This window comes from Pteropus vampyrus, unplaced genomic scaffold, assembly GCF_000151845.1.
Source record: "Pteropus vampyrus isolate Shadow unplaced genomic scaffold, Pvam_2.0 Scaffold394, whole genome shotgun sequence".
NCBI lineage: Eukaryota > Metazoa > Chordata > Mammalia > Chiroptera > Pteropodidae > Pteropus > Pteropus vampyrus.
The window spans coordinates 1,721,630-1,743,058 of NW_011889175.1; the positions used below are offsets into that span (position 1 = coordinate 1,721,630).

Sequence of the window (21,429 nt, forward strand, 5' to 3'; positions counted from 1 at the left end):
GGATAGACGTCTTGAAACTAGCTCAGCAGGGTGTGACTCGCCCTTAAGAGGGAGTGTGCGTGTGGAGGATCAAGAACCCCAGTCACCAAACACATGGCCCTCCTTTCCCAGAGTATGCATGGTGCTGGCATAAAACTAACTGTCAAGTCTCTACCCACTCTATTCGCCCCCAATTCCTCATGCAAGGAGTCTGTGTCCTGGATCCCCAGGTTTTCATGCGGTAGGAGTGGCTGGGGGGACCACAAGGTCCCAACACCCCTCCCACTCTGTGGGGCAACTTGCTGATGGCCCAAGGAGCGGGGTAGAGGCTCAGCTCGTTCTCAAACCTGCGCGCGAACTTCTCGGTCAGGCAGGGTGACTTCACGCTCCGTGCCCCTAAAAAGGGCGGACAAACATCTCTCATTTAGAATCGAAACATGCTGAGCTGTCCTCTCTCCATCTCGTCCACATTCCTAACTCCCCCCATCCCCCTCCCCCCAGCTCCGGAGCAGACGGCAGGGGCCTGCCTGGGCCGGGGTTGCCTGAACAACCCAGGTGCCCTCGAAGGAGGGTGAGAAGAACCGAGGTGGAGGTTGCGCAAAGGTCCTGGTCAGCTTTGGTCGCCTAATGTCCAAAAACTGCCTGGGACTCCCTTCTCTCCTTCCCCTTGCTTTGCCCCAGATTCCTCAGCAGCGGCGAGCACTGAATCGCCACTCGGCCCGACCAATTCCAGATCTCAGGTCAGGGAGACGCCAGGAATCGAAGGTGAGGGCTGCGCAGCGTAAGCTTCGAGTATGGAGCCTAGGGCTGGGTACCCAGCAGCGGCGGGCTGGGTCCGCGGGGTCCGCAGCCGAGAGCGTGGATGCCCGGGTGAGCGCGGATCGATCGATGCGCTCGGCGCGCAGCGCGTCTAGGGAGCAGGCCTGGGATGGGCAGGGGCGGGGCGGGAATCTCCGACTGGGGGGAACGCGCCTGGCGGCGAGTACCTATTGGCAGGCAGTTTGAGGGAGGTGGATCATGATTGGCTCAGTCGCTGTGGGCGGTGGCGGGCGGCGGGGTTAAGCGCGTCGCCGTACCCGGGCCTAGGCGCGAGCCCGGAGCGCTGAATCCGCGCTTCGGCCCCGGAGCCGCGGTCTCCCGCCATGGGTCTCTGTCTCTTCCTCTACCGCGCACCCCTGCTCCTGGGGGGCCTACTGTTTCTCCTGCTGCTTGCAGTCTCGGCTCTCCAGACTGGACGTCCGTCCCCTGTGGTCCTGGGTGAGACGCGTGTCCAGTCGTGGGTCTGTTCGCAAGTGATTTGGGCAGAACAGGGTTCGGGGGCGGGACTGTCTTCCCTGTTTACATCTGCTCTAAGCACGGGGTCAGGGAACGTATGACCGTCTTGTCACCTGAGTCAGTCTGTCCATCTCCCGCCATACTGGGCGCGGTGTGGTCAACCTCTCTGTCACTTTCCTCTGTAGAATATGGGGGTAAATGGGAGTGTTACTGTGCAGTTGTCCATCGGTCCTCCTGCCCACGTCAGTCCCAAACCTTGTCTTGCCTTGCTTTGCCTTATCCCCATATTTTTAGCTGCAGAAAATTGAGTTCCCTTGGCCCCACTCCTGGGGGCCGGTGCGGGGGTTAGGTGGCCTCAGAGTTGGCCCTCAGGGGCCTTAAAGTTGATTTGGGCTTGGCTAGGAGGCTGTCTCCCTCCACCCTTGCAGCTCCACACGTTTCAGAGGGCATTACTACTAGAAGGAAGCTGTTTGAGGAAAGGATTGCTGTCCTACCCTGCAGCCAGGGTTCCCCGCAAACTCAAATGGGTGGCATTGGGTCGGAGGGAGGAGGCCCTAGGAAATCTAAGGATGGCTAAAGATGGTAAGAGTTGGGACAGCGGCTATGAATGGAAGTCAGTGAGCTTGCCTGTGCTTTCACCCTTCCAGAGTGACTTGAACTAAGCTACGTTGGGGATAGGTGACCTCTCCTGCTTACCCCCTCCTTGGTCCTGGCCCTGGCAACTGTACAGGAACCACAGTGTTTCCTTGTAGTGGGAAGGAATGACACTTCTGTCTTGGGGGTGTTGGATACCTCATGTAGGCTGCCACTCCCACCCAAAGGTTCTGTGTTGGTGACTAGCCAGGACTCCTGAAGGCAGAGGCATGCTGAGGTATATGTTACATATTGAGTCTGCTGCAGCATGACCCCCATGCTCTTGCTGCTGGTAGTATTTTAATGAGGATGATGCATCTCACAGAAGGGTAGGGTTGGCAGGCATTCTGGTCCCAAGGAGTCCTCCACCATGATCTCTGGGCCTAGAAATGCTCCAGGGGGATGTTGGGCCTAGGTTTACCATGAGAACTGGGCAAACTTGGCCTTGCCTTTCTTAAGCTTTCATGATAATCCCCAGAGGTCAAGTCTGTGGTGAGCAAGCAGAGAGACTCCACCAACCCAGTCAGAGAAGGCTTCCTGGAGTATGCAGCTAGAGCTGTGGCCAAGAGAGAGTTCCAGGCAAAGGGGAACTACACTTTAGAGGGAGGGAGGGAGGGAGGGAGGGAGGGAGGCAGCCCAGGCTGTCTGGAATGGAGTGGGGTGAGGGAAGAGTGGATTGTGCAGGCTTGTGAATGTGGACTTTATCCTGGAATCCCTCAGGGAGCCATGAGTGGGCCTAAGGAGTTCCGAGTATAAAAGATATAGCATTGGAAAGTGTGTGGTCCTGTGAAAGGCATGCAGGCTTTGCTCCTTGATGGGTGCTAACTGTACTCATTAATTCATTGAATTCTCGGTTATCTTAGTTCACAGCAGAGGAGCCTCAGGCCCCACCCAGAGTCACAGAGCAACTGGAATCCTAACCCAGCTTCTCAGAGAGTGAGGCTGTTGTCATTAATCTTAGGAAACCCCATGACAGGCAGCGGACAAGCTGTTCTTGAGCAAAGAGCAGGGACCTGCTCTTGGCCACCAGAGGATCAGCATCCAAGTGTGACCAGTGTCCATGGGTAGGACTCAAATTGGTGGTAGCGGAAGCAGAGGCCAGAGAAGTGACACAGAAGACCCTGGGAAGGGGAAAGGGACTATAGCAAGCCATTTCTACCTCTTTCAGCCTTAGGCTCCTCATCTGTAAAGTGGGCATAATAAGGATGTTTTCTCCCAGTGTTATTTGAGGTGAGAAGCATACGGATGACTCTCATCCTAGTTCTAGGCACAAAGGGGCTCCAGAAGTGACCACTACTATTTTTAGAGGTCACACAGCCTGGCCAGAATAAAAGGCATACTAGCAAAGCAGATCTGGTGACTTCCTCTTTCGCCATTTCCTTGGGGGAAAACAATGACCAAGGTCTCTGCACTCCCCTGCCCAGTCCACTGGCATGTCATCCAGTGGCTGTCATGTTGGAGACTCTCCACTTCTGCACCCACATCATGAAAGGAGGTGAAGGCAGCTGCCTCCCATAGCTTCCCTGAGGACACTGTGAGATGGTGCACAGGGAGAGCCTCCTCTGCAGGGCTAGGTTCACAGTTAAAGTTCAGCGAATGCCCAGGAGAGCCAAGCACTGGTTGTTCATAGTGATTATGGATCCTAAATGCGGATGAATTAGAGAGGTGTTGAGAGCATGGCATGTGGGAGCAGGTGAGGCCTGAAAGCTCTCTGGAAGTAGACTCCAAAGGGCGTTGAATGTTGGGCAGTGAAGCAACAGGGATAGGTTTGAGTGCACAAGACCCCCCAAGGCTCTGAGTAGACTCGATAGGCTTGGGTAGAGCGAAGTCATCCTTGAGGCCTGTTTACCCCCACCCACCACTGGATTATTGTCAGAATGGTGTGTTGTTTAAAGGTCACCATCTCCAGTGCTTGGTCCAGGTGTGCTGAAATTCTGGGGTGCTCCAGATGATCCGCCCTTTGGAACCTTACTGGGCCCTGGCCTTTAGCAAGGCCTGGAGACCTCGGTAGGTCAGCAAATGCCAGTATGAGCTTCTTTCAACTGTTTTTCTGTTCATTGCTACCCTCCACAAGCCTGTGCTTTCTCTGGAATCAATTTTGGCTGGTTAAGTGGCCCAGTGCTCTGTCTTGTTTCTCAGTCCTTTAGTCAGAGTGAACAAGGTCCTACTTACACTAGCCTGGGACGCCTGTAGGTCAGAGGCCTTTGGGTTCAAGCCTTGAGAGTCTCCAGCCTATCAGGCCCAGGGCTTCATGAATGCTCTATGACCCACTGCAGTGCCTGGTGATTTGGGCAACCAGCTGGAGGCAAAGCTGGACAAGCCAAAGGTCGTGCACTACCTCTGCTCCAAGAAAACAGACAGCTACTTCACACTCTGGCTGAACCTTGAACTGCTGCTGCCTGTCATCATTGACTGCTGGATCGACAATATCAGGTGGGAGCTGGGGTGCAGATGGTGCTGCTCAACAACTCAAAGAGTCTTCCAGAGCCCATTTCCATCTCATCCTCACCTCAAGAGACCTCAAGGTCACTGACTTTTCTCCCTTCCCATTTCCTCAGTCTGGTAGGCACCACCTTTTGCAATCTCAGACAGAACTTTCTTCCCTTGTCCCTACCCTCTCCGATCCACACTTGCGCCTTGAGCCCTACCTGTGATTTCTGTGCTTTAGCCCATTCTTAGCTGCAGCATGGCTGCCACCCCTTCCCTTGCCTCTGGCTGGGCCACGCCTTTCCCTTCAGCTGCTTGTTCTTCCTGGGACATGCCGGGTCTCCATGCCTTTGCAGATGCTGTTCTTTCAGCCTGGAATCTACCTCTACACCCTTTGCCTGATAAATTCCCTCCTATTCACTCTTTAAAACCTGAGTCAGGTCCCTGCCATTCCCCAGAGCTGTGAACTTCTCCTTCCCGCATGCCACATGTCTGTTTCCTCTAACCCTCATCAAATTTTGTTTCCAAGGATGTTTCCCAAGAGTAGATACTGTACATTTTACATAATTTCTTTTAATTTTATAGCAACTCTGTGAAACTGGTACTGTCTTCAAACCTGTTTTATGGTGGAGGAAATCAGGAAGCTCAAATCTGTTACAAAATTGCCTAGGGTTGCTCAGCTAATAAGTGTCAGAAACAGGATTCAAACCCAGAATTGTGTTAATCTGACTGAGCTGAATTTCTCTCCCAGTCTGAGCTCCCTGAAGGCAAGGATGGTATCTCTTTTATCTTTATAGTAGTAGAACCTGGAGCAACTACTGGTGCTCAATAAATATTTGAGCTGAATCTAACAAATTAACTGCCCCCCATACCAGATGCACTAGCTGTCCCTCCAGGCACCCTGTCCTTCTCAGTAGTTTAAGATGCCTGCTTTGTTGACTCTTTCCTTCTCTGAGTGTGATCAGAGTTATTTCTGGGCTGTTGGTCTGCATTTCTATTTTTGTACCAGAGTCATGGTCTCAGGTACTGCCAATTGGAGGCTAGGGCTGATACCTAAAGGGGCTTGTCTACTTTCATTGTTCCTGTGACCTGTTTAGATTTTAATCCAGCACAGAGCTGCCTTGCTTTCCAGAACAATTTTCTGCACTTTCCTGAATGGCGACTGAGATAATCTACAGGTTGCCCTAGGGAGAGTGGGCTACCAGGCCCTATTATTTGGGCTACTGTTAGAGATCCTGTCAGCTTTCTGTGGCTGATTTTTAAGATGGCGTGGGTCTCAGGACCACCAGGGACTGCAGGTCTAGCCTGTGTTTTCTCAGGCACATTTGCCTCCTTGTTATCAGGGGAGGCCAGAGCAGGATTTCTGGCCTGGCATAGGCTTTCCTCCTGTCTCCCACTACCCTGTCCTCATCATTTCTCCAGGCCTTTCCTGTCTACCCACACAGCAGCCACTGAAGTGGAGATCTCTTTGTCTGGTTCTGTTATGTGCTGCTCTCACCATCTCCTTTGCCCTGTAATGTGTTGTAGTGGGTGACAGGAGCTAGGTCTGTAGAGATGGAGTGATGGGAACCTGCGAGGTTAGCCTGCCTGCCTTTTGGGGTCAAGTGTGATGTTCATGGCAGAGCTAGGCCTGGCACTAACGTCTCCCAACCAGATCTAAGACCTGCATTCTGGGGTGGGTGACACTGAGGAAAAAGGAATATTGTCTCAACAGGGATCCTGGGATCAATTTTTGGAGTGAGCCTTGGTGAGGGTCCTCGCTCTGATCTGTGTTTTGTAAACTTGCTTTGTTATGTAGGGGAGGAACAAACTTTTCTCTACCCTCAGGGTTTTTTTGGCTGGTGTAATAATCAGACATGAAACATCTTAACAAGAGAAAATAACTGAATTGAATACATACGTATGTGTGGAAACCCCGTATACATGAGAGAGTCAGAGGCCAAACATGCATGAGATGTTCAGAGACAGAAGGAGAACACGGACATATGAGACCTTCTGAGCTAGGGATGAGGGCAGTTGCCCTGGGGGCACAAAAAGGTCATTGCAGAATGATAAAAAGAGCAGATGTTTAGTAAATAGAAGTTTGCCTTGCCATACAGGTGGATCAAAAAGAGATTATCACTGATAATCTCATTATGGGCAAGGCCCCTAATTCAAGTACATCTAGGTAGTTTGAGACTGAAGCTAATATTGCCTTTAGCTCAAAACTATTCCCTTACCACAGAGGCACGTATCTGGTGACTAGCTCTGAAAACCCCCACAGTTACTTTTTTGGTCTTCCCTATACATATGACCAATCCTGAGGATAGGAAGGGAGTAAGGCTCAGTACATAAGGCAGTATTGGGACAAACCCAAGTTCAGTGCCAATGCTGGATCACCAGCTCAGTATTCCCTCCTGATAGGCTGGTGTACAATAGAACGTCCCGGACCACCCAGTTTCCTGATGGTGTGGATATGCATGTCCCTGGCTTTGGGAAGACCTTTGCACTGGAGTTTCTGGACCCCAGCAAAAGCAGTGTGGGTATGTAGCCCTTCTCGTGCTCTCCAGGGGATGGGGCTGGAGGTTTTGCTGGATTCCTGAGTGAGAAGAACCCTGTCTGTTTGAAGGGGTAACCTGTGAAGTAAGTGTCTGATCCGTGTGGGCACAGAGCACTCCTTCAGGGACCTTTGCAGTAGATGTCACTGTCTCCTCGGCAGTTGTGGTGTAGGTTGTTTGCACTGGCTGTACCTTTTCTAATCCTATGCATTCTGTCTATAGGTTCCTATTTCCACACTATGGTGGAGAGCCTTGTGGGCTGGGGCTACACACGGGGTGAGGATGTCCGGGGGGCCCCCTATGACTGGCGCCGAGCCCCAAGTAAGTAGTCATCTTTGTTTCCTATCTGAGGTCTTGGGAGGTGGGGATGAGGAGGTCACAGCCACCACAGGCCCTCGGCTCTCACCTACCCCTGGGCCTCTGGCGTCTAGCCCAGCAGTGACAGCTACCACCCCTGGTCAATCCCTTCTGTCCTTTCCCAGCCCTCACCCCAGGATTTCTAGGTCTCTGAGCCCTGGGGAGAGGTAGTGAGTTTGAGGAGGGGAAAAGGATCCCTTTTGTTTCCTACCTTCGTGAAACCTGAGGGGAAACCAGACCACTCCCACTTGGATTTTAGTACCCTCCCTGCCTACCTAGTCCTGGGCCTGGCCTGAAAAACGTCTGAATCAGGCCCCAGGACCCTTCCTGCCTGACCCCTGCCTGGCTCTGGCCTGCAGATGAAAACGGGCCCTACTTCCTGGCCCTCCGGGAGATGATCGAGGAGATGCATCAGCTGTATGGGGGCCCCGTGGTGCTGGTTGCCCACAGTATGGGCAACATGTACACGCTCTACTTTCTGCAGCGGCAGCCACAGGCCTGGAAGGACAAGTACATCCGTGCCTTCTTGGCACTGGGTGCGCCTTGGGGGGGCGTGGCCAAGACCCTACGCGTTCTGGCCTCAGGTAAGACTCTGCTTGGCCCAGCATGGGGGGCTGTGTTGGGGGCGGCACCCTCTCTTTCCCTCTACAGTGTCCTCCTGGGCCACCCTTGTGTCTTTTCTTGTGGGTCACAACCTTTCTCCAGAATGGTATTTTTTTCCAAATATATTTTTCCAAAAAAGAATCTTAACACTACTCCTAATGTCACCTCTCTCGTTGATGACCCTTGTTATCTCTGTAAGTTTCTACAGCATGAACATGGAGTGGCATAACTGTTGGTCAGGCAGGTGCCTGGCCAGCCTACTGGGTTTGACCCAGAGTTCTTTGGGAGAGTCTTCTCCCTTGCTCCTACCCCCATCCTCATTTCTTCATACTGCCTTTGCCCCAGAGAAGGCAGGCTGGACTGCAGTTTCCTGTTTATGAGTTATACCTCTGTGTATAGCAGTGGGGAACCTCTGTTGGCAACATGGGGAGGAAACGGGTGCAGATCTGTGTGAGCCTGCTTGCTAAGCAGCTGGGAAAGCCACCTACTTCCCGTTCCTCCCTAATCCGCCTGCCTTTTCATGACTGTCAGAACCTGACAGCTGCAGCGATAGGGCTTTTTTTCCTCTGCCAGGACCAGGCATGAGGCCCACGGCCCCTCACTTTAGGAGCCACAAGCCAGGGCTGTGCCAGGCGTCTGATGTGCTTTCTTCCTCAAGTCACTAGCACTGCCTGACCTGCTTGTTGGTCAGCTGACCACTGTGGTCAGGTCAGACCCAGTGCTTGTTCCAGTGGAGACCCTAGATTGGCTGGGCAACTTCTCTGTGAGTCTCTTTAGAGCTTTACTTCAGATGCTGGGAAACAGCTTTTTCAGTCTGGGGAGCAGGGGTGGGGTAGGAGGGGCGGTAGTCATGGACTCCTAGCTAAGGGCTTCTCTTTCCTCGGGGGTCCTCGAGCCAGGCCCCACCAGGCAAAGCTGTGTTCCTGTGGTCAGTCAGAGGGTCCTGAACAGGGTCAGAGGCTCCTGTTCCCTAGTCGACTCACCTTCTGGAGGTCTCACTGGCTGGTTGTTGTGTTGTTGGCATTCCTATGTAAGAAGGACGGTCACTCTGTTTGCAGCCTCCTTTCCTGCCCTGTATCCTGTAAACCTGGCTGCCCAGGTCAGTGACAGGCAAGCATGAGACCAGAGCTGGCTCTCTGCAGATCTAAACCTAGGAAAAATGTTTACATAGCTCAATGTAATAAACAAGAAAGGAACATGCTTTAGGCCGACACCTGCTGATTCACCTTCTATAAGGTCAGTGCCTAGAGGCCCAGTGATAAGTCACCTTGTGGGTGTGTGCGGCCTTAGTCCCTGGTGAAACAAGTCTTGGTTGGGTGCTTCCCAGACGTAGCAAAAATAAAGGGAAACAAAGCCAATGCAGGCATGGGAGTTATAATGATAACAGTGGGGAGATGGCGGTGTGCTGACCAGGCCACTGGCTGGGGTCCAGCAGGGTCTTTGGTGATAGACATGCTGCCCAACCAACTTGCATTCCTGAGCACAGACTCACTGGAGCCTTCTCCCTGCAGGAGACAACAATCGGATCCCGGTCATTAGTCCCCTGAAGATCCGGGAGCAGCAGCGATCTGCTGTCTCTACCAGCTGGCTCCTGCCCTATAACTCTACCTGGTCACCTGAGAAGGTCTTCGTGCGCACACCCACGGCCAACTACACGCTGCGCGACTATCACCGGTTCTTCCAGGACATTGGCTTTGAAGATGGCTGGCTCATGCGGCAGGACACGGAAGGGCTGGTAGATGTCACAATGCCACCTGGCGTACAGCTGCACTGCCTCTATGGCACTGATGTCCCCACGCCGGACTCCTTCTACTATGAGAGCTTCCCGGACCGCGACCCTAAAATCTACTTTGGCGATGGTGATGGCACTGTGAACTTGCAGAGTGCCCTGCATTGCCAGACCTGGCGCAACCACCAGGCACACCAAGTATCATTGCAGGCGCTGCCAGGCAGTGAGCATATTGAAATGCTGGCCAATGCCACTACCCTGGCCTATCTGAAACGCATGCTCCTTGGGCCCTGATTCCTGTCCCAGCCAGGGCTGCGCGATGGCTCGGCTACAGCTGCTTCTCTTGGACTCTGGGGCTGCGATGGCCCATGAGTTTAGCAGTTTGTGACTGACCATCCAAGGTCCTGAGTCTTTGGTTGTGAAACATCTTCCATATGAAGTGCTGTTTCTTATCCTTTCTCTGGGAGGGAGGAAGGAAGAAATAGTCTAGACTCACTTGAGGGACCCTTAATGGAAAGAATGCTGCTGCTGATGGAATTGTGACCTCAGGACTGGCTCTGCAGGTGGATTGGCTGGCACCTGGATCCAATCCCCAACTCAGGGGCCATGTGTTCCTCCTATGCCTGTGGCCTTTTCACATTTACCCACCAGGCCTGGCCCCTCAGCCTTCCTGTAAGTGATATGACTAAGCTGTGGTTCCTACCCCCACAGGCCCCAGGAATGGGCTCCTGGTCCCTAGGGTGACCCTTCCCACACACTGGCCACAGGTGAGCCTACTACTGGCCATGGGTGGCTGGAGCTGCTGGCTTCCTTGTAGCATAGCTGCTTGACAGTCTGACTGTGGCTTTCTGAGGGCAGTCCAGTTTCCCCTGCAGGCAGGGGCAGATTGTTGTGTTCTCCGTGGTTCTCAGGCTCTGGGGCATTCACTCTTACCTCCCTCACCTCTAAAAACAGCCTAGCTCAGGATTGGGCAGCAGATGGCCCCTTAGTTCTGCAGCCGTGGCCCAGGAGCTCTGATCCCCTTGGTCGGGCTGTTTCCCACAGTACTGATGTTAGCTTCCTTTACCTTGGGACTATGGTTCAAGGATAAGAGCAGGGCCCAGTGCCATGGCCTTTTAGGTCCTCATGAAGAAAGAAAACTTAAGGACACAGACAAGATGATTTGGAGTTTCCCTGAACTGCCCTCTTGCTAACTCTACCACCATACTGCCACCCTTCCCCACGGTTTCTCTAGTACCCAAGTGGGCTGGCACAGAGTCGAAAGGAGACAGGGCTTCTGCCCATCCTGCCCAGCACATACCTCCACCAGGCAGCTCAGTGGTGTTTAGTCTGCAGGGACAGCTCAGAACATACTTTGGGACCCTGTGAGACCCAGGTGCCTTGGAGCCCCCTTGGGGGTTTCTGTCTGCCTCAGAGGTGCTGCATGAGTCTCCTTGTGATAGCAGGGCTGGAGAATCTGGATTTACCTTGGTGGCAGTGGTCTCCAAGTAGGCGACAGCTATAAGCCAAGACTTGGGTCTAGCCTCTAGGGTGAGGCCCCAAAGCCACAGTCAGACTAGACTGTGCTGTTCTCCCACAAGATTTCTGTGGAGCCGGATTTTCTCTGTTGTGTACATACCCAGCATCTGTCTCTCCCTTTGTTTCTGAGTGGTGGGCCTCACCTGCATGGGGCTCTGAGCAGGCTGTACCTCGATTCTGGCAATAAAAGTATTCTGGATACTGTAAAGTACCTTGAGAGGTGGGAAGTGGTGGAGGGGTAAAGGGGCTAGAGAAGCAGGTAGTCAGGCGAGGCCTTTTCTGGAGCCTTGATGGGTTCTCAACACCAAAGCATGGCTCCTATGCACCACTTTGGGCTTTATCCTTCTGCCGCCTCTTCTGGAATCTATTTTCCCTCCTGCGACATAGAACCAGGAACTGAAACATTCCTGTTGGAATGCAGCTCCTGCTCCTGCCTGATCAGCAGGGCCTACATGCCACCCCCGAGCTAGGTACCAGGACAATCCTGTGGGTCACCCTGGCTGGACTCTCTAGCTTTCTCTCTCTCAGCTAGCAGGTCTCAGCATCCTTTGAACCTAGAGTTCTTTTCAGGACACCACCCTTCTTTGTTTCAGCTTCTCTACCCACCATCTGTTCTGCTTTGGAGACAGAGTGAGATGGAGGGAGGAAGAGATCCTAGGCTGAGACTGGTATGGACAGAGGCCAAGATGGATAGACAGAAACAGAGTCTGAAACAGGGAAGCATGCATGGAGATGGAGTCCAGGCCTGAATTCTATGGTGCAGAGCCCAGAGCCGAGGCCAGTCGGGGTGGTAGGAGCTCCAGTTTGTGCCTCCACAGGGCAGGTCCAGTCTGGGCTTCAGGCTTTGATACAGCCTAGGCCACTAGAGGGTGCTCTGAGCCCTCTCGCTGCACAGTTATTGGTCAAACCTGGGAGAAAGGGTGGCCCAGAGAGGGTGAGGATGCCTAGGGATACACAGGTCCAGCTGCATCGCTGGCCTTGGTAAAAGGATGACAACATGAAAGGCAGAAAACCCTTAGGCCTTGCCCAACCTAACTCCCAGTTCTGCCGACACCCACCCACCCATTCCCTTGTGGTGGCCTTGCAGCCACTCACTTACACCTGAACCCGTTTCAGCTAAACTGCCACCCTTAGTTTCACAGCTGCAGAGAGGGTATGGAGTCAGAGCAGGTTTCAGGACCAGCAGACCGAGGTTCAAATCTGAGCTCCACCAGCTCCAGGCAAGTAGCCTGGGGTGTCTCCTGACCTCCCCAAATCTCAGTTTTCTCATTTGAAGAATGAGGATGAATAAATGTACCCTGCAAGGTAGCCTTGAAGGACACTGATGGTGTTGGAGAACATCTGATTTAGTGCTTAGTGCATACTGGGCTTAAAGCTGGTGGGCTGCTGTAACTGGGTGTGAGACAGCAAAGCCAGAGGTCTGGGAGCTGGAAGGTTGTATATGTGGCTATTGCAAGGACAAGTGGACTGGCTGCCATTGAGTGACACAAGTGTCCAGAGCCTCTAGGAAGGCAGGAGGAACTGATCCGGAGGGAAGAGTCAGACTCTTTAATGACTCCAAAAACATACAAACTCTCATTGACACTTAAAGAAGGTATTCCTAAGAGATTCCTATGAGGTCAGCTTCAGTGAGCGCTCTTCAAGGATCATCATCTCAGGTCCATAGGAAGACGAAAAGGATTTTAGGTAGATGGGAAATGAAGTCATTCCAATCTATTTTCGGAACACCCTCCTATCCTGTGGGGATGGGTTAGAGGGAGCCGGATATGGGTTGGGAGGCTATATTACAGCTGGGGAGAAGAAAACCATGAAATGCAGGGCCTAGTGAGCTGGAGGAGGAAGGGTCCAGGTTGCTGTCCATCTCTGGTTGGGTCACACTGGTAGGGAGCAGGGGTTTGGGTTTGGTCAGTCTGGAACCAGAAGATGTGCAGTTGTGAACACGTGTCTGGGGGAAATGAATCTATGGTCCAGAAGAGAGTCACGGCTTGAGGTGTGGGCAGGAAGCTAAGGAGGGAGGGCTTAGCTGCCCATGAGGTCAGAAGGCCTTAGAGCCCCATAGGCACTAGAAGAAAAGGAGCCCGGAGGAGATAGAGGAGCAACCAGAGAGACATAAAGAGGCAGGGAGGTGCAGTCCTCTAAGAGAAGTGTCAGCAGGATCAGGCAAGATGAGGACAGAAAAAATGTCTTCAAGCCTGAGCCCCAGGAAGGCCCAGGGTTGGCTACGGAAACCCGGCAGCGTCTGTCTATGCTCAATGGATGTGGTCCGGAGGACAAGTCCTGGGTCTGTGTCTTTCTAGAGTCTCTAGGCAGCGGGGTGGCTGTGAACCAGGTAAGGAGGGTGTTTAGAGCTCCTTGGGTGAACTGACTTGTTGGTGCCCCTGGGTGTGGGGCGCAAGCCACGGGTCACATAGAAATGAGGTATGGGGACCTGTCACAACTGCACATCTTCTGGTTCCAGACTGACCATACCCAAACTCCTGCTCCCCACCAGTGCGACCCAGCGTCCCCGTATTTAGACCCTCAGAGGCCCAAGTGACGCTGTGCAAGGTCAGGGAGTGGCACTCCAGTTGGCAAGGGTAGCTGCGTCCAGGTCACGGCCCACGTGGGCCCCGGAGTGGCCAGCCTAGGGGCTGGGCGCCAAGTGCACGCAGAGGCCGTGGCGGCACACATGGATGTGTGAGAGCTACCAGCCGGATCTCCAGGCCGCGGCGGGCAGCACCTGAGCCCCAGAAGAGCCGCACGCGGAGGAGTGCGCCATCCCGACGCGGTGCGAGCTATCGCGATCCGGCGGCCGGTGACGTAGCGGGGGCGGGGCCTGAGCAGGCGCGGCCGCGGTGGCGGCGGGGCTACGGAGCATCCTGGCTGCATCTGGTCACCGTGAGGTAACGGGCCTTGGGCAGGCGCGCGGGGGCAGCATGACAGGTCCACGTCCATTGGGGCCGATTTCGTCCCCACCGCAGCTGCTGCCGCCGCCGCCGTCCGCGGGATGCGGGACCGGGAAAGGGCGCGGGGCGGATGGGCCGGGGCATGTGAGAGGCGCTGCGGTTGAGAGCATGCCAGAGCGTGACGCTGTGCGTGTAAGAGGGACCCCGAGCGAAAGGGTGACTGACTCCAGGAGTGTGGAAGACCCTGAGTGGAAGACTGAGCATGTTTGAAAGACTCCTCGCGCATGTATGCGTGCGTGTGTGTGAGAGAGAAACACACAGCTTGGACTAGAAAGTGGCTGTGAAACCCTGAGGCTGAGAGTGACTGTGAGTGTGCAAGACCCTGAATGTGAGGGTCTCCATGAGACTCCGTGAGAGTGAGAGAGACTGTAAGTGTGAGAGAGACTGGTGAGAGTGGCCCTGAGCAGAACACTATGAATGTGTGAGAGAGACTGAGATACTCAAGTGTGAATCTAGTGGTAAGAAAGAGGACCTGTGCGGTGTGTGAGACTCAGTGAGAAGAGGGTGCAAGACTCTGAGGTTGGGAAGGCAGGACTAGAGCTTCTTGGGGTTGCTGTAAATAATGTTGGGCTTAAGCTGCTGGCCTAGTGAAGCTAGAGAAGGGGTCTTACTGTCATTAGGGCTCTTTCTAGTGTCTCCGTGTCCTGTCATCTTGTTTGATCATCTCATGTTATAAATGGACAGATATTTGTGAAACATTTTGAGACTTCTTCGCTAAGCAGTAAGCAAACAGTTTGAGCACCACGTTGTGTAATAGTATAAGTAGGAATCAGTATTTATTTTAACAGATGTATCTGAGTACCTCTTGGTGATACAGTTAAAAAGAATTTGGTCTCTGCTCTTGACCGGGAAAAAAAGCACAACCAGTGAATCTGACCCCATGGTAGCAGAATGCTGAGCCATCTGGGGCTTAGCTCTGAAAGCTGCTCCCTGATTTGAAGATCTAGAAGGAGCAGACTTTTGAAAGCCTGTGAATACTGTCTGAGATCATTTTTACTTCTCTTTGCTTGCTGTGAGGCTCTTTAGGAAACTTCCCAGGCTGCCCACATTGCTAAGGTCCCGTTGTGAGCTACTGGTGTTTTCTCCCTGACTTTCATCTCAGACTGTCATTCACGTTCTTAGTTTGATTTTACTTTCCTGACAAATAATGTGGAAAACCACAAGCCTGATTTTCTCCTGTCTTCCTCATTCCTTGTCTTGCTGTGGACATATTTTTATTGCAGCACAAAATAAATACCAGTTATGTGACTGACCTCCTTGGCACTTTTTGGTACAGGAAATTTCCTAATCTCTATTCTTTATGCTTCCTGCTGTAGTCTCCAATATGTGGGTAAGTTTCTACGAAAGTGATGGGAATCTGGGACTTGGGGAGCAACAGCTGTCTAGACATGAATGATTTGAGATGACCAGGCTGGTTCTCTGACACATTTGGGCTGGTTGCTTCAGTTAAACCCCTGCTGTGGGTGTGATGGAACTTCTCAGTGATTGAGTGCTGCCCCTGCTGGGAATGTAAAATTTAGATTTTTTTTTTTTTTTTTAAAAAAGAAAGTATCATCCTGCTGCCCTCAAGATTCATTTTTTGATAATTTGCCTCTTACTCTTTGTTGCAGAGATTAAATGGCTAAGACAGACAAGTGGAATTAGGCCTTGGTGTGGAGACCTCATTTTCTTCTCAGTACCTGACCATTTATGATAAGGTGGCTAATGAAACTGTGATGTTAGCATTTTTCCTCACAGGTGAATATTATTGGTCTGTTCTCTGTTAGCTTTTTTGGATCTTTGTGATTTGTAAAGAGTTTTAGTTATTTGTGTACAATATGAAAATGATACTAGTAAAGAAGCTGTTTATTATATAAAGTATATGTTTACTATACTATATTTCTTTCTAAATAGTAATTGTGGTGGTTTATAATTAAAGATACTTGCAATGAGATTGTTAGAAATAAAAAACCAAAGTCATGGAAAAGACTAGATAGCAAAGCGAGGATATTTATTCACTGAGATTGGGTGCTGCATTTTATCATGAATTTCCTGGTATTCCAGGTGAAAAGACCAATGTAAAGAGTCACATAATTTTTATTTGATAGAAGTACAATAAGTTTATATTTTTTAAACTTTAAGCATTAAAAAATTGATGTATATTTATTGTGGAAAATGTATAAGACTCAGAAAAGTGAAAAAAAAAATCCTCTGTGTTTTCACCATAGTTAAGATTTTGGCAAATTTGAGAGCAAAAGGAAAGCCAATTCAGAGAGGGTGCTCTGTTAGAATTTTGTTGCATCCTCCTTCCTCACAAATATCAGTTACCTAGCTGGAAATAGTGGGTTAATTATGAACTTTTTGTATCAGTGGTTTTCATCCCATTGTTGCAGACAGTCCACCAATCTCCTTTGTGGGTACGGGATAAACAGTGCATCTCACACAATAATCAACTGCTTTTTTCACAGTGTGTGTAGGTACTATTGTGACTAATTAAAGGAAAATGAATTAAAAACCATTATTGTTGTCATAGTAGCTTTTTGTCATTGTTTTTTCTCCTTTATCACCTGTTACCCTAAGAACAAGTACTGTGACAAAATAATGGGGACCACTGTCTCACAATGGCTTCCTTGAAGGATCACTTCTCTTTAGTGAAGCCTTTGTTGCTGCTGTTCTGGGGAGCAGGTGGCTCAAGGTGTCAGACTTTCAGTAGAGTTTGTTGTATATTTTCTAAGTATTTTCTGTCCTTGATATATTTTTATTCAATGATCACGGACTGAGTATGGATCTTGTTCTAGGTCTTATATTGGGGAGCTTACAAACTAGTTGGGAGAGACTGAAGGCAAGTAAATGGAACAGAGTGAGGTGGCTGCTAAGGCAGAAGTATGTACTAGAAACCTTAGGGGCACAAAGAGATACATAGAGAAAGATGGCAGCCAGGAGGTTGAGGAAAAGGTGAGAGAAGAGTATTAGAGGCAGAGGGCTCAACATGTGCAAAGATGTGTTTGTCTGATAGGCTCCAGGGTTTACAAAACTAGAACTAAGGCTCCAGGGTTTAGAAAACTACAACTAATTCAGTGTACTGGACAATGGGTGCGACTGCCTGCAGCAGGGGCTCTAGCGATAAGACCTTGTTAAGAAGATTGGAATCTACACAGTATGAGTTCAGTTAGGAATCCTGAGGGAGAATTCCTAACTGAATTCATACTAACTGAGTAGATAGTAGGGTTGATATTATCTTGTGAAACTTGAGGGGTGGAAGTCTGTCTCCCACCCCTGACCTCTCATCTCCTGCATGGAGGTAAGTCCTATTGCAGGTACGAATTTTATTTTTCTCAGAATTCACATTCCATATTCAGGTCTTCTAAGTCCTAGCTGATTTTGTCTACTTGTTTTGTTGATGACTGAGAGAAGTGTTGAAGTCTGTAACTATAATCATGGATTTGTCTGTTAAATTATCTTCTTGGTGAATTGACCTCTTTATCATTATGTAATATCCTTCTTTATCCCTAGCAATGTTTCTTATTCCGAAGTCTATTTTGTCTTATGTTAATAAAGCTACTCCACCTTTCTTTGATTAGTGTTTATGTGGTTTATTTTTTTTCCCATCTTTTTACTTGTAACTTATTTATGTCTTTAAAATGGGTTTCTTATAGACTGCATATTGGGTTTTGCATTTTTAGGTAATCTATCAATGTCTGTCTTTTAATTGGTATGTTTAGATCATTAACATTTCATGTTATTAGTATGGTTGGATTAAAATCTGCCATCTTGCTAGTTGTTTTCTGTTGTCTGTTTGTTCCATATGTTCTTTTTTCTGCCTTCTTTTAGACTGAGTACTTTTTATGATCTGTTTTATCTCCACTGTTCGCTTATTATTGATACCTCTTATTTTTTTCATGGTTGCCCTAGTTCTACAATGTACATCTTTAATTGATCAGAGTCTACTTTAAGTAATATTACATCATTTCACATATAAGAATCTTATGACTGACTGTATAACTGAATTCTTCTTACGTTTATGCTATTGTCATGCATTTTACTTTTATATGTGCTGTAAATGCATTGCTACTATTTTTGCTTTAGGCAATCTATTATATTCTAAAGCAATTAAAAATAAGTGAAAAAAAGTATTTTTAAAATATTTACCTTAGACTGTTTGATTTTGGCCTATAACTCTCTTGGAGGCTCTATTCTGTTTTAGTTTTTCACTTTTTCCCATTTTGACTCTTATGGTTTTCATTTCTCTGCTGAAATTCCACATCTGTTTGTGCATCCTGCCCAACTTTCTTATTAGAACATTTCATGTATTATTAACCTACAAATAAAAGGCCAATGTGAGAAGCAACAAGCATTCGTAATCCAAAAGAATAGCACTGATTCAGGTACAGACCCAGATAGTGTTGCAATTAGGAGGTGAAGGCAAGGGGCATTTATGAGAAAGGGAAAGGCAATAAGCTAAGGAAGAAATTTCTATAGGTGCAAATAAGCTAACATAGCGGTGCTAGTTTTAAAGATCTTTAAATTTCAGCTGCTTTCTTGTTATCCTTGCAAACAATTACTTGGAGTACAGTGCTGCTTTAGGCTCAGTCCAAAGATTCTTTTGCCCAGTTTTAACATTCCAAAGGTTTGAGGAGTAAGACCAGCAAGGCAGTTCCTCTGGGATGGCAGCTCCTTCTTCATGTTAAAGTGGCTCTTTTTATGTTATTTTTCAGATAATCATAGTTATTTTAAAGTCCCTGTCTGATGATTTCAATATCTGAGTCATCTCTAAGTCTCCTCCTACTTATTACTTTGCTTCTTGATAGCGGGTTGTTTTTCTTTTGTGTGTGTGTGTGTGCGTGTGTTGCTTGTAATTTGTTATTGAGTGCTGTAGTACGTTAAATAGTAGAGGCTGAGGTGCATAGTATTTTTTCTGGGAAATGCGTATGCCTCTTCTTTTGCTAGGCTGTTAGTGTGGCAGTTTGAGTCAGTTAGGAGGTGAGTTGTGTTTGGGTTGTGTTGTTGCTGTGGTTACCGTAGTTGCACCAAGGGCTTCAAATTCCTCTGGCTTTTCCTTACAGCTTAGGGTTTCATTGCTGGAAGGACAGTTTTTCCTCAGTGTTTATGTTTCACCTACCATCAGCTTTAGGTCATCTTTCTGCATCTGTGCCTCAAGGCACAGTCTACCACTGTAATCTTGTTGCTGGGTGCTTGCTAATCCGGTGGTGGGGAGTACAGGGGTTCTCTATAGTCTTGGTTCAGTCTCAGTCTTAGGCGGGCCCTGTTTCCCTTGGTCTGGGCTGTGTATGGTTCTTTCTGGAGGATCCTGCCCAGCCCCCAGGGGTAGGACACCTCTATGGGTCTGGTTCAGAATTTCCTGCCCCTCCCCCAGGCTTAAAGCGTGGTTTTATTTTTCTTTCACCTTGCCCCAGCTGCCCTGGGAGTGACAGTTTGCTGCCCTTTCCCCAAGGGTTTAAGATTTTTATTCTTTAGAGAAGGGACCAGGTAGATAGACCTTTGTATTTTTCCCAGCTTAGTGACTATTTTCTCCAGGCGAGCACTACTGCAAGGGTTTCTCTGGTCTCCTGCCTAGCATTTCTTATGCGCATCCACTGAAGTCTGTGAAGAAAAACCTGAGTGTCTATGGCTCTTGCTAACCCACACTTGACCTTCAGTAATTCATTAAAAATTGTACCTGAATTCTTCTTTCCTTTTCTATGTTGGTCCCATCATTCTCTCTCTGCCATAAGTGAGCCAGAGCTTGCATCTCTCCTTGGAACCCCTTTTTTTCCTTAACTTTCAGTCTAGTTGGTTCAGTTCTCTGATGGCTTCAAGAAAAGTTATGGTTTTGTAGATTATCCAACTTTTTCTTGTTATAGGAGTCGGAGTCCAGCTTTCTGCATCCTCAATGGAAGTTTGAAGTCAAGGAAATTCCATTTTATACTAGATTTTATTTTCCAGTGTAGTGAGCTTACCTCTCTTGTTCCCCCTCTCTATGATATTGTGATTAAATATAATTTGGTCTTGGTCCACTGTTTCTGTCACACAGCTCCTGTAATTTCCTACATAAGAATCTTGGGGCATGTTTTGTTATAATGTTCAGTTTTCTTCCTGAAAGAGCTCCAGAGCAATAAAGGTGAAATAGATGTCTTGTTATTTATATTACAAGCCCCTTTCAACACACTCAAGTTTATGTTAATCAGGTGATTTTTGGAAAGCATCTAATTCCTCTAAGGATGAGGGCTGGTTGCCAAGAAACCAACTCTGTAATTAGAGTTGGAACGTTCAGACCAGTCTTGACCTCTGGGGAGGGGAGAGGAACTGGAGGTTGAACCAATCACCAGTGATCAATGATTTAATCATTTGTGCCTTTTTAATTAGCCTCCATAAAAAATCTGAAAGATCGGGGCTTGGGGAGCTTCTGGGTTGGTGAACATGTGGAGGTGCTGGGAGAGACGCATCCAGAGATAGCATGGAAACTCACATACCTCGCCCTATGCATCTCTTCCTTCTGGCTGTTCCTGAGTTATATCTTTTTATAATAAACTGGTAATCTAGTAAGTTTTCCTGAATTCTGTGAGCTGCTCTAGCAAATTAATTGAACCCGAGGAGGGTGTATTGGAAACCTTTGATTTATAGCCAGTCAGAAGCACTGGTAACAACTTAGCCTTGAGATTGGCATCTGAAATGGTGGTAGCGGGTGGTTTTGTAGGGCTGAGCCCTTTACCCATGGTATCTGATGCTGTCTCCACGTAGATTGTTTCAGATCGAGTTAAATCATAGGACACCCAGCTGGTGTTGCGAAATTGCTTACTGTGTAGAAAACCCACATATCTGGTGTCAGAAGTCAGAAAAGTACCAGGTTGATTCCCTCTCCCACCTGCATCCCCTACCCTAGCTAGGGTCCAGTGGAATAGGGGGAGGCCGGAGTGGTCACTGGGGCCAGTTTTTCTGTTTGCCTCTGTGTTGAGTTGGGTGAAAAAGGGCAACCTAAGTCTCTGCACCTGGCTCTTACGTGAGAATATAGGCTCCCTGGCTATTTCCTGGTTTTGTTTTCATGGATGCCTGGGCTCACCTGACAGACATGTGAAAACAAATATGCCCCTGTGTGCCTGCATAGGGAAACCTGAATGGCTTGGTGCCAAGAGCAAAAGGAAAAGTGGTGTCACCTTAAAGCCAGGCCTCTCCTAAGCAGAGATAGGCTGGCTCAGCTCCTCTGGGAGCTCGCTAGTGCCCCAGAGGAGCTTTTCCACTTGGGCTCAGGTCTAGACTCAGGAAGGAGACTGGGACAGGTAAGGCAGGAGTTTTGGGTGAGGCTTGTAGAGATCGGAATTTTCCCTGAGAACTACTCTAAAGTGGCCATGGTTCCCTTGCTCTGAGCTCAGTGAGGCAAAGTTCTGGCTTCTGGGAAGATACTGTAGTCATCTCATTCTTAGCCAAGGAAGGCATCTCTGTGACTTTTTAT

The 21,429-nt window shown here is 49.3% G+C and overlaps 2 protein-coding genes across 10 annotated transcripts in view; both read left to right on the forward strand.

Annotated features, from left to right (window-relative positions):
- Positions 1 to 1,026: 1,026 nt before the first annotated feature.
- On the forward strand, positions 1,027 to 11,266 carry PLA2G15 (phospholipase A2 group XV). Its single transcript, XM_011380534.2, has 6 exons — positions 1,027 to 1,236; positions 4,164 to 4,320; positions 6,718 to 6,836; positions 7,074 to 7,172; positions 7,568 to 7,792; positions 9,323 to 11,266. Exons 1-6 carry the CDS (start codon positions 1,122 to 1,124, stop codon positions 9,832 to 9,834), a joined length of 1,227 nt encoding a protein of 408 aa, XP_011378836.1. The 5' UTR covers positions 1,027 to 1,121; the 3' UTR covers positions 9,835 to 11,266.
- A 2,570-nt stretch (positions 11,267 to 13,836) lies between these two features.
- The window catches only part of SLC7A6 (solute carrier family 7 member 6), a 31,750-nt gene continuing 24,157 nt past the window's right edge, over positions 13,837 to 21,429 (forward strand). For 4 of the 9 annotated variants that reach the window (XR_897111.2, XM_011380536.2, XM_011380537.2 and 1 more), the window contains exons 1-2: positions 13,843 to 13,940; positions 15,614 to 15,740. The gene's annotated coding sequence lies outside the window, so the exon portion shown is untranslated. The other 5 variants (XM_011380538.2, XM_023523539.1, XM_011380540.2 and 2 more) reach the window with 5 other exon arrangements.